Below are 12548 nucleotides of genomic sequence, written 5' to 3' on the forward strand. Positions count from 1 at the left end.
ATTACCATGTTCATGTTCATTGCCAGGTTTTCAGTTTTCACTAAAGTATCTTTCATCATTTTCGTCTATACCAAAATTAAAGTTTTTTACCCTCCTATCCCTCTCATCTCATATATGTGTGTTGAAACTTGAAAGATGACAAAAAGCAAATAAATAAGAGTGCAGAGAGGTTGGATTGGACTGCTCTGATTGTCACGTCTGAAAGCAAATATATGTTCTGATCAGTATTCTGATTTTGACTGGAATCTGGACTCTGCTCTCTCTTCATACCTTCTTATCTATCATGTGACATTACTTCCACACCCAATCCATCTACTTTTTTACTCTGTCTCATTTCTTCTTAAATAGTAGTACTAGTAAGGACAAAGCTTTTGAAATATTAGCATAAAACAAGCAAAACCCATTTACAAGGTACAATCGACCATTGACTATATATATATACCTAGTTCTAAAGGTATCCATCCACATATAATGCCATATTGTTATCATAGGCATAGCATAGTATTTTGTACTTCTAATTTCATAATATTTCTTATTAATATAAAAAAAATTGTTGATTCCATGTTACAACCCTTATCACTTGTCAGTTGTCACCTTATCAGCCATCGCATGAAGCATGAGCGATGGGATGGGGGTGCTTAGACAATAATTTTGGCTGCTACAAGCGTAAAAAGTGTAATTTCATGTAAGGGAAGTGTTTGTTACCCGTATAGTTACACACATGAGCAATGGTAGAGTGATGCAGGGCTTTTCAAATAGCTATATCTAATCCTCTTTAACTAATTAGTTAGTTAATTAGATACTAATTGCTTAAGCATTGGTCAATAATATTTATACATTTGTCAACCATCTAGAGGCTGTTAATGGCAAACAACTAGCATAGGTAGCAAAATATAAGGGTAAATAAGCACTTTGTAGATCAGTTTTATATGTGATTGAAAATAAGCCTTGAGAGCTTTTATTTGAACATTTTGTGTTCTTTGCGAGGTGCCTAATCACTTATTAATGTGTTCTAAGCAACTCGCTTTCCATTTAATTTTAAATCATATCACAGTCCATCACTTTCAGGATGGAGACAAAATTTTGGATGCTTTAAAGATTAAAAACTAGTGTTGTTACACACGTTATTACACACCAATTTTTTGATCTGAAATTATGAGTTGAAAATAGTGTAACAGGTTTTATTCTTAATTCAGTACCAGTCTAGCTTGCAGCACAAACAAACAGTAACCGTACCTTGAAGCCTTGAACACAGTCAACAGACCCACCACCACCACCTCAAAGGGACAAACATTATGAACAACAACACACAAACACAAACATATTTCTTTGTAACAATGAATAGCACCAATAGATCCATGAGAACACACAAAAAATAAGTACCAAGCACAAATATATGAGATTTTGCAGCTGGCTAAACGAAACCCATTTCACATTACCACCAATAGATCCAACTAACCACAATAAAACTGAGAATAATTAACAAAACTACAATAGTAAATGTTTGAATTTTGCATGTTATATATCATATGATCTAAGTCAATAAGGAGGACGAGAGGTGGGTCCCCAAGGCATAACATCAGGAGCAATGCAGTTGAGAGGCGTTGGACTTGGACTACCTACAGTACTGTAGATAGACATGGACATAGCATTTGTACTGTTAGTAGTGCAAGTCTCCCTAGCGTTTGCATTTCCACCACCGCCACCGCCACCGCCACCGCCAGAACCAATGTTAGGCTTAACCTCTTCATGATGAGCTTCATCAGTGTCATCACTAGGAAGACTGTGAAACGCGGGGTTGGTATATGTTGCAGCCATCACAACCACTAAACTCTCCGCAATAACTTTCCCACCAACAATCCCTCCAAACACTTGCCCTTGTGCCCCTGCAAGACATATACCAAAAGAAGAAATGGAAACAAAAGAAGAAGGAGATGATGATGATGAAGAAGAGGGTGGTTTAGTAGAAGATGTTGTTGAATAACCAAGAAATGAACCCGAGAGAGAAAGGAGGTTAAAGGGTCCATGAAGGGAAAGACTTGGAGCGTGAGACACGGCGGGGTGTCTAAGTGTCACGTTGGACACGGAGCCTGAACCGCTTAGGACACTGATACCAACGTGTCTTTTGCGAGCAAACTGAATGAGAGTCTCCACGACGTCGTTGCCAGCGGAGATCTCGAGGATGACAGGCTTCATGGCGGAGTCACTGTTTTTGGTGATGACAATGGGAGGTTTGGGCTTGTTTTTGGACCCAGCTGGTCTGCCTCTGGGTTTCTTTGAGACTTCTGGGGTTGATCCAAACTCGGTGACACAAAGAGTTGTGGTGCTTTTTTTCTTGGGCTTGGAAGAGGATGATGAGCCAGGATTAGGTGGTGTGGGTGTAGAGAGAGTGGGCATGCTACGAGGGCTGTGCTCAGAGGACTCATCGTCTGAGGTGTGAGAGAGGTCTAGGCCTTGGGAAAGAGAGATTGCACCACCATAATCCGCCATTGTTGGGAAATGTTTAGAGAGAGAGAGAGAGAGAGGAAGTAATGATTTGAGTTTGAGCACTGTGTTCTGTGGTGTTTAAGTTTAAGGAGGGGCTATATAGTCAGGTTTGAGTGTAGGGTCTACTTGGAGTTGGAGGGTCCCAATGGAGAGATTTAGTGAGAGAAAATGTTTTAGAGAGAGAGAGAGAGTTTTGATCGGAATGATTAGCCACATGGGGAGGGATGTATCATGTGGTAAGGGAGACGACAACTCAAACTCTCAAAACAAAAATGGAAGGGACAATTGAAAGTGGGACCCGTGCTTGAGGTGGGGACCAAATTTCTTTTTTGCCTTCATAGGGTCATCTCTCTCTAGCTCCTATCTCAAGATATAGGAAGAAACTATTGACAATGGAACTAGTACCAAAAAGAGAGGAGGCCATAAGTAACAGAAGTTTTTTTTTTTTTTTTTATTTGGGGGGGAGGTGGGGGGACAATTTTTTGATATTCTATGTTTATCCCATGATCTCCTAGGGTGATGATAGATAAGTGGGATTTGGGTTTAGTGTTGATAGATCCAATTATGATAGGTTTAAGCTGAGACTATCGTTGATTATCGATGCATAAATTGTCAATCAATACAATAAGTTTCGCTTGATCGTTGAATTGATCGAGCCCATCAGTCATTGATAACACTAACCATCTATGATTTATGAGGCATCATGACGACTGTAAAATGTTCAAAAGGATGATGAATATCTAAAGATATCTAGTGAGATTTTCATCAAAGAGGAACGAAAACACTTAAAGTGGAAAAATGGGTAGCAAGAGAAACGCTAATAATTAATAAATAAAGCACTATGCCAACCTTTGTCAAATAAGTTAGGTTTGTCCGATTTTCATACAGGAAACCTGACACTTGATTTAATTGAAAATATTCAACTTGTCGTTGATTATTGTAAATTTTGAAACTCGTTTGGTCAACCAAGACTAGATGGATGGGCCGGATCCTTGAAGTGTTGGCTTAACTCTAATTGTCTCAAGATGTAGTTAAAACCTTTTAAAAGGTGAAATTTTAGGTATCAAAATATTTTAATTTTAGACATTAATTAATTTCTTTTAATGCATTGGTATAAAAGCCTAAATTCAAAACAAAGTTGAGTGTTCAAACCATGAAAAGGTTTTTAGAATATACTTAAATATAATTATCTATTTCAGTTAGAAGAGAAAAAATAACAGTTATTCATTTCTTTTAATGCATTGGTATAAAAGCCTAAATTCAAAACAAAGTTGAGTGTTCAAACCATGAAAAGGTTTTTAGAATATACTTAAATATAATTATCTATTTCAGTCAGAAGAGAAAAAATAACAGTTATTCACAGAGACCATATTAGGTAAGACCATAATAATTTGTATCTACTAATAAACCAATACTCAAAAAGCCTAGATGTAATGTATGATTCCAAGCATCCACTTAGCTGGGCAGTCATAAATTTTACATATTGGGGGAGGGGGAGAGAGATTTTTAGAATAATAAAAAAATGCTTATTCTTAAAAAAAACAATTAAAAAAATAATTTTTTTTACTCCGTTAAAAGTTATGAGCTCCTCTCACTAAAGAGGGGAAAAAGAAAAGTTAAATCTTATAAATTCAAAAACTCAAGAGGAACTTTTAGGGAATTAAAAATTATCTTATAAGAATAAATCTATATGTATATTATAAATGGACTAAAGTACACGTTTGCTTTCTTAAAGTTTTGGATGTTTTCATTTTGGCTATTTATGTTAAAATTTTAATTTTCATAAAGCATAAAAAAAAAAAAAAAAAAACTAAAACACACATTAAGGACCAAAATAAAAATCATAAATCTTAAAACGAAAATAATCAAAATAAAAACATCCATAAATTTTAAAGGCCAAAGCATATTAACATTCATCATGGATTTGGACCACAAATCAAATTGCATATCTTGTAAGGCTGTGGGCCTTATGCCCTTATCTTTCAGTTGGTTGTATGACCTTCATTGTTCGTGGTTGATATGGGTCCTTCGGCCTATTTTGCCACTCGCTAATGAGTTTGGGCCCTTAAGGTCTGCCATGTAATATGCCCAAAAAAATAGTCCCTATGTTTTAACCAAAAAAAGATAATAGCTTACATGGTCATAAACTCATAATATAACTCATAAAGAGCATTCAAATTTTACATTAGAGCAACATCATGCACAGTTCTCGGTAGGGAGTAGTCTTTTCCTCTCTCTACTGTAGCAGTGTGTTTCCCTTCTTTGTGAAGGAGGCTGTGGTCCCTCTAATAACGTAGATACTAGGAGGGTTTTGTCTCTAGTGTAGTAGACTGGGGTAAGTTGTGCTCTGGTGGGGCAGTAGTTTCAGAATGGAGGAATTAACCAACAGGTGGCGGAGTCTCTCGCTAACAAAGGAGGAAGAAGTAAAAATGGATCTGACAAAGGAAAAAAAGGCAACTGGCGCGGTTTTGGCTGCGAAATTTTTTACCCGGAGAAACGTAAACATTGAGGCGGTGGCAAAGACCTTCAGACCATTATGGCGTACTAGAGGGAAGTTTGAGGTTTGTGAAGGCATAGACAATGTCCTCTTATTCGATTTTGAGATGGAAGCAGATGCGGAAAAGGTAATGCAGGGACAACCTTGGGCGTTTGATAGGCATTTGGTGGCGGTGCAGCGGTACGATGGGTCGATACCGGTCCAAGATATAGAGTTTAAGACAACCACCTTCTGGATTCAAATTCATAACCTTCCATTTCAGTTGTTAACGGTGGAAGCGGCGGTGAGTATCGGCGAGACTATTGGAAAAGTTTTTAGGCCAAAGGATTCTAGCGAGATGAAAGGTGGGAATTTTATGAGGGTCAGAGTGGAGGTGGACATAACCAAAGCGTTGTGTAGAGGGCGGAAAATATCGTGGGATCAATCAGGTGAAGGATGGGCAGCGTTCATGTATGAACGGCTGCCAAAAATTTGTTACTGGTGTGGGCTTCTCTCCCATGACGATAAGGATTGCTTGCTGTGGCTGAATAGTGAAGGTGCGCTAAGGGTTGAGGAACAACAATTTGGACCTTGGCTTAGAGCTCCGCAGTTCAACCATGGCAGGAAATCAGTCGTTGAGGTGCAAGGTTTCGACCAACCACGACGGATGAAGATGCAATCAACGGCTACTGGGAATGCGAAATCGGGTCCTGTGGTGATGGAGAACCGGAGTAGTATGGATCCTGCGACTGCATGCGCACCAGACGATTTGCCTGAAACTGAGACAGCGGCGTTAATGGAGGTAAACGGCGGTGGAGATGAGCAGAGGATTGGTGAACGTATGCATGACGTGGCTGTACGGGAATCTCGGGAGCAAATCCCGGATTTTGAGGAAACTTTAAAAGCAATTGATGATGAGATTTGTAACGGGCCTAGGAGACCGAATGTTAAGGCTGCAGTTACTGAAAAAACGGCAAACTGGATTGATAGCAGCGTGAATCTAGTTGATGTCGTGATCATGGAGGACGATCCGGGATTGGAAATTCAGAAGGAAGATCGGAATGGAAAGTTGGTAGAATTAAAGGCTGATGAAGTGTTGACTAATTCTGAATTTAGTGTGGGCTGGGCTGATCCGGGCTTGAAAGGAATGAAAGACAAAGCTAAGCCCAATAAAGGTAGAAGTAAGGGGAAACAAAAAACAAAGCCCAATGGTTTTAGTGAGGGGTCCGGAAGTGTTGTATCAAACAAAGGGGCTTTGGGCTTAAATGAGGGAACTTGGAAAAGAAAGGTGAGACAAAGCCCATCAACTAATATGGATGAAACGATGAGTGTTGATGTTGGGCTGAAGCGAAAATTTGAAAGCTCAAACAGAGACTTCATTGACGTAAACTTGCATGAAAAAAAGAAGAAAGTTGCAGAGGAAAATAATGGTACAGAAACGGCGGAGGTTGCTGGGCAACCCCGCCGAGACCAATGAGTCTCTTAAGTTGGAACTGCCGGGGGCTTGGGAACCTCCGGATGGTTAAAGCCTTGGAAAAGGTGGTGAACAAGGAAGAGCCCAAGATTGTGTTTTTGATGGAGACAAAGTCGAAAAGGGAATGGTTAGAGAAAGTAAAGGATCGATGTAAGATGAAACATGGTTTAATTGTGCCTAGTGATGGAAGCAAATGTGGGTTAGCTCTGTTGTGGAAGGAAGGAATCACTGTGAAGATTAAAACATATTCTCAGGATCACATAGATGCTTGGATAGAAGGAGGATGGGATGGCGGTAGCTGGCATTTCACCGGGTTTTATGGTAATCCTGATACAGCGCAGCGACCGAAGTCATGGGCCAAGTTAAAATCCCTTAAGGGAATGTCCTCGGCGCCATGGCTCGCCATTGGAGATTTTAATGAAATTACGGGACTCACGGAGAAAGAAGGTAGCCGTACACGACCAAGGAGGCAGATGGAGAATTTTGTTGATGCTATAAATTACTGTGGTTTCAGGGAGGTGGACTTCATTGGACCGAAATACACTTGGTGGTATCATCGAGCGGATGGGATGCATATTCGGGAACGACTTGATAGAGTGTTGGCTAACAAGGAATGGATGGATTTGTTTCCAGCTGCAAAACTGTACCATCTCTCTTCATCGGCATCTGACCACTCACCACTCTCACTTCATCTTGTGCCAAAAAGGAAGAAAAAGAAAATAAGAAAGAGTTTTAGATTCGAATCGATGTGGCTGAAGGATAGTAGGTGTGAGGAGATTGTTAAAGCTGCATGGGAGATGGGGGAACATTCAGGTGCAGAGGGTGTACTGAAGAGTTGTTTGGAGCATTGCAGACATGACCTAGAGGCTTGGAATAAGGAGGAGTTTGGACACGTGGGAAGGAAAATTTCTGAGCTTCAACAGAAACTGGAGTGGTTGGAATTACAGCCATCTAGTTCTGGTATGATTGGCGAGTTAAGGGCCACGAGAGCTAATCTCAACAGTTGGCTAGAGAAAGAAGATGAAATGTGGAGATAGAGATCAAGATTGAACTGGTTTCAAGGAGGCGACAGGAACACTAGTTTTTTTCATGCGAAAGCTTCGGCTAGGCACCAGAAAAATTATATTGATGGTATAGTTGACGAGCAGGGGAGGTGGCAGGAGGATGAGTTGAAGATTGAGGAAGTCGCTGTGGCCTATTTTGAGAAGCTTTTTACTTCAAGCAAGCCAGATGAGTTCTCCGAAATCTTACATGCAGTCCAACCGAAAGTTACAACTGCTATGAATGTTGATCTGACCCGAGTGTACACGGCACAAGAAGTGAGATTGGCCTTGAAGCAGATGTATCCCCTGAAAGCCCCTGGCCCCGACGGTATGCCCCCTCTTTTTTTCCAACATTTTTGGAATACTTGTGGTGAAGTTGTAACAACCATAGTGTTAGACTTCCTCAATCATGGTATGTCTCCTCCAAATTTTAATGAGACTCATATTGTGCTTATTCCAAAAATAAATGAACCGAAACATGTTTCTGATTATAGGTCGATTAGTCTTTGCAATGTAACTTATAAGATAGCTTCTAAAGCAATAGCAAACAGGCTGAAAAAATTTCTCCCATCCATTATTAGTGATACCCAAAGTGCCTTTGTGCACGGAAGGTTAATCACGGATAATGTTCTGGTAGCCTTTGAGACTATGCATCATATTAGTCGGAAAAAAGGGGGTAAAGTGGGTGAGATGACCATTAAACTTGATATGAGTAAGGCTTATGATAGGGTAGAGTGGGTTTTTGTGGAGAAAATTATGGAGAAATTGGGATTTGATATTAAATTGAGGAGTTTGATCACGCAATGTATTACTACAGTATCCTATGCTATCAAGATCAATGGTCGCCCTAGAGGTCGCATTATTCCTTCCAGGGGTATCTGATAAGGAGACCCCCTATCGCCTTACTTATTTCTATTGTGTGCAGAAGGGTTATCAGCTTTGATTAAAGTTTCAGTGTGTAATGGCAGTATGGAGGGGATTGCTATTTGTCGTGGGGGTCCTAAGCTCTCCCATTTATTTTTTGCTGATGATAGTCTCATCTTTTGCAAAGCAACTATTGCAGAATGTGACGCCTTGCAAAGAGTGTTGGGGGTTTATGAGCGAGCTTCGGGTCAGCAGCTGAATAGAGCAAAAACTTCCCTATTTTTCAGCAGTAATACTCCGAAGGAGATCCAGGAAGAGATTAAAAGAAGATTTGGTGCTCAAGTAATCAAGCAGCATGAAAAATATCTTGGCTTGCCGTCCCTTGTGGGCAAAAACAAACGCAGCACTTTTAATGATATAAAGGAAAAGCTTGGTAAGAAATTGTCTGGATGGAAAGAGAAGATGTTATCCAAAGCCGGAAAAGAAATATTGATTAAAGCAGTGGCGCTAGCTATACCAACCTACGCTATGAGCTGTTTTAAACTGCCAGATAATCTTTGTGATGAGTTAACAACTATGATAAGGAAGTTCTGGTGGGGCCAAGTGAAGAACGAAAATAGAATCCCTTGGTTGAGTTGGGACAAAATGTGTGAATCAAAGTCAAATGGAGGTATGGGTTTTAAGAACCTTAAACTTTTTAATTTGGCTTTGTTGGCGAAACAAGGATGGAGACTCCAAGTAGGCCATGACTCTCTAGTTTATAGAGTGTTGAAGGCGAAATATTTCCCAAGGTGTGAGTTTATCCATGCATCACTTGGCAATAATCCATCGTACTCGTGGCGAAGTATTATGGCAGCCCAATCATTAGTTAAAGAAGGCTTGAAGTGGAGGGTTGGAAATGGAGCAAGCATTCGAGTATGGGAGGACAAATGGCTGCCTATTCCTCCATCACATAAAATTATTACTCCAAGGCTTTTCCTACATGCGGACACCAGGGTGGCAGAATTGCTAGATAGTGAAAAAGGGGAGTGGCGGACGGAGGTTATTGACACTGTGTTCCTACCACACGAGGCTGACATTATCAAAAGCATCCCCATTAGTGCCCGGCTACCACCGGATAAACTTATTTGGTCCGAAACACCGAATGGTTTATTTACGGTGAGGAGTGCGTACAAGATGGCTGTGAACTTGCTCTCATCGCCTAATAAAGGCGCCTCGTCGGATGCTAGCAAATTGAGGAGTTTTTGGAGAAGGATTTGGAGCATCCCTGTACCTCACAAAATTCGCCATTTTATGTGGCGTGCATGCCATAATGCCTTGCCGACGAAGGACAACCTGATGCGCCGTAAAATAGTCCAGGATGAGGTATGTGAAGATTGCAAAGAGGCGCCGGAGTCGGTGTTTCATGTCCTGTGGGAATGTCGAAAAGCTAAGGAGGCAAGGGAGTGCTCCAAGATGGTGTTTCCAGCACCGGGTGGTTCATCTCTGTCCTTCTTAGACGTAATGTGGAAGCTGTTAATGCAGGAGGATGTGGGTGAGGAGCACGTGGCTCAGGTTGCCACGATGGCATGGGCATTATGGCACAACCGTAATGAGGTCAGGTGCGGCGGAGCAAGTAAGACGGGGAGGCAGATCTTCAGTTGGGCGTCAGAGTATCTTCGAGAGTACAGAGCGGCGATTCTGCATGACCGACCAGTTGTTCCGGCACCTCAGCAGAGTGTTAGGTGGACTCCTCCACGGGATGGTCTCTTCAAGATCAACGTTGACGGAGCAGTTTTCTTGAAACAGAAAGCAGTGGGCGTTGGGGTAGTAATCCGTGACAGTGAGGGTAGGCCTGAAGCAGCTCTAAGCAGGAAGATCCCGTTGCCATTAGGAGCAGCAGAGGTAGAAGCCAAAGCGGTCGAGGTGGGCCTGCTCTTTGCAAAGGACGTCGGTGTTAGGGATGTTGTACTGGAAGGTGATTCAACAATTGTTTATAATGCTTTATGTAACTATTCCCGGGCCCCATCTTCAATAGCTGCTGTGACTCAAGGGATTCAAGACATTAGCAAAGAGTTTAGAAGTATTGAGTATTCTCACGTGCGGAGACAAGGAAACATGCCGGCCCATATTTTAGCAAAAAATGCATTTAGCATAAATGATTATGTTGCGTGGATTGAAGAGGACCCTTGCTGTATTATGCAAGCTCTTATCCATGATGTAAACTCCTTTTCGTAGTCGCAATAAAAGTATATCTATCTTTCGCATAAAAAAAAAAAAAAATTACATTAGCCTAAAAAACTCACCTTATTAATTTTTCTAATCTACTATTTATAAAAAACTACATCAACCTCAATACTCTATTATTATTCTATTTTAATATTATTTTCAAATATATTTTTTTAACCCATTCTTCCCAATGTGTAAATAAAATAAGATTTTTATTTAGTGGAATGAGTGAACAGTGCTCAATAGATGTACTTAGGACACTGTCCATTGTTAAGTTTTTAGGACAAAATATTGAGGCTGATGTGTGGAAGTTTTGGTTGAATTTAGCTATTTTTTTCACTAAATGTTGCATTGGCTAGGCTGATGGGAAAGTAGCAGCTGCTCTCGCAGCTAGAGTTTTACATTTGGATAAAACTACACTAGGGACAGATAAGAGATAATAAACTGCATATCTCAGTATGCTGGAGCATAGCTAGGATTATCTTCAATTATGGTTGAAACCCACCATGGCCAATGGCTCTTAACCTTCCAAAAGAGTTGCCAAAAAGATAGCCATGAAAACTCTTGAAAACAATTGGAACTGTATTTTGTTGACAATGTGGCTCATTGTGTTCCTATTGTTACATTCATTGCCCCCTTTTAAATCCTCTTTGTATTACCATTACTTTTCAAATTTTGTTTTGAATAACATTGGGCATCTTTCCCAGGACCACGAGCCACCATCACATTCAACTATTCTCCAGAAAATTTAGTGGTCTTACAAATTGTGTATTGTTTTTCAACCATAATCTTACTCTAGTAAGGAATTTATGGGTAGGAGGACTACCCATATGGTAACATAACAATTGGCTAGTCATAACTAGGGTGCTTGACTGGCTTTGTTGAATTACTACTTCTTGAGATTTCATTTTTGTTCTAAGGAATGTAAATTTTTTGACTTACAATGTAGTCCGTTGTGCTGCCTTTTATAATTGGGATGATCCTATCTCCATCTCCTCTCTTTCTTCTTGGGTCATTTTTCTCGAAATTAAAGATGGTTTAATATATCATTTTTATTCCTAGAAAGGGGTAAAAAAAACCTGATTTCTATTCCAATTAAAATGTAGAGACAAGTAACAATGTTTTTTTGGTATTTGACAATGTTGATATAACTTGAAGCAAATATGATTGTAAAAGTTTGACAAAAATGACACTGTTAGAACTATGAACAAATAAAGAATAAAAGTATCATGGGTCAACAGTCAACTAAACTTAGGAGTCTCAACATTTTAATTGAATAGAAATCGGATAATTCAACAAAGCCTTTCAAGCACCCTTATGACCAGCTCATATATATATTTTGTCATTTTTCACATTTTGCAGTCTTTCCCCGTTGCCTTATTCAACAAACATGCGCTTTTGATGACAAATAAAAATGACATATTCCTCATTTTTTCACCTTGTTTTGAACAGTTAAATTAAATGATTTATCTTTAACAAGTAGTAGTAATTTATCCATAATCTAGCTAGAATAGGTGCTCTTCCTTCCTTTCAAACCCTCTCCAGTCAATATTTATCATTTAAGTTAAAAATTTATGGGTGGAGGAACTGGGAACTCACTCGTTGAGAAAGAGTTTGTGCCTATTTTTGGGAAGGATTGCAAAAAATTTACATAAAAGAAAATTCTACACTATGCAAAGCTATTTTGGGAACAATATTCTCTAGTGAAAGGCTAGTACGGTTTGCTAGCACTATTCTGAAGCATGCTTTTGTATGTAACAAAATCCTCTTTATTTCATAGAGTTCATTTCATAGTTGAGATTTTATTTCTTGGATTAACAATTCACATCATTTAAATACACCTTTAAATTTGTAATATAAACTATGAAATGGATCCATTTCAAACTGAGATGATTTTGATATTCTTTTTTATATATATATATATGTGTGTATGTAGTTAGCTTTGTGGAATAGTATTTCCACTGAACAAAGACTTGCTAATTGGAGGTTAAGGGAA

General features: G+C 39.6%; 1 protein-coding gene across 1 annotated transcript; it reads right to left on the reverse strand.

Annotated features, from left to right (window-relative positions):
* Nucleotides 1-1411: 1411 nt before the first annotated feature.
* On the reverse strand, nt 1412-2594 carry LOC126723871 (AT-hook motif nuclear-localized protein 28-like). Its single transcript, XM_050427832.1, has one exon. The coding sequence runs from the start codon at nt 2488-2490 to the stop codon at nt 1540-1542; it is 951 nt and encodes a 316-aa protein (XP_050283789.1). The 5' UTR covers nt 2491-2594; the 3' UTR covers nt 1412-1539.
* Nucleotides 2595-12548: the final 9954 nt, after the last annotated feature.

This window comes from Quercus robur, chromosome 1 (assembly GCF_932294415.1).
Source record: "Quercus robur chromosome 1, dhQueRobu3.1, whole genome shotgun sequence".
NCBI lineage: Eukaryota > Viridiplantae > Streptophyta > Magnoliopsida > Fagales > Fagaceae > Quercus > Quercus robur.

Excerpts from the sequence above, each read along its gene's own strand:
- LOC126723871 (XM_050427832.1), bottom strand. The coding sequence starts at position 2,490 with ATGGCGGATTATGGTGGTGCAATCTCTCTTTCCCAAGGCCTAGACCTC.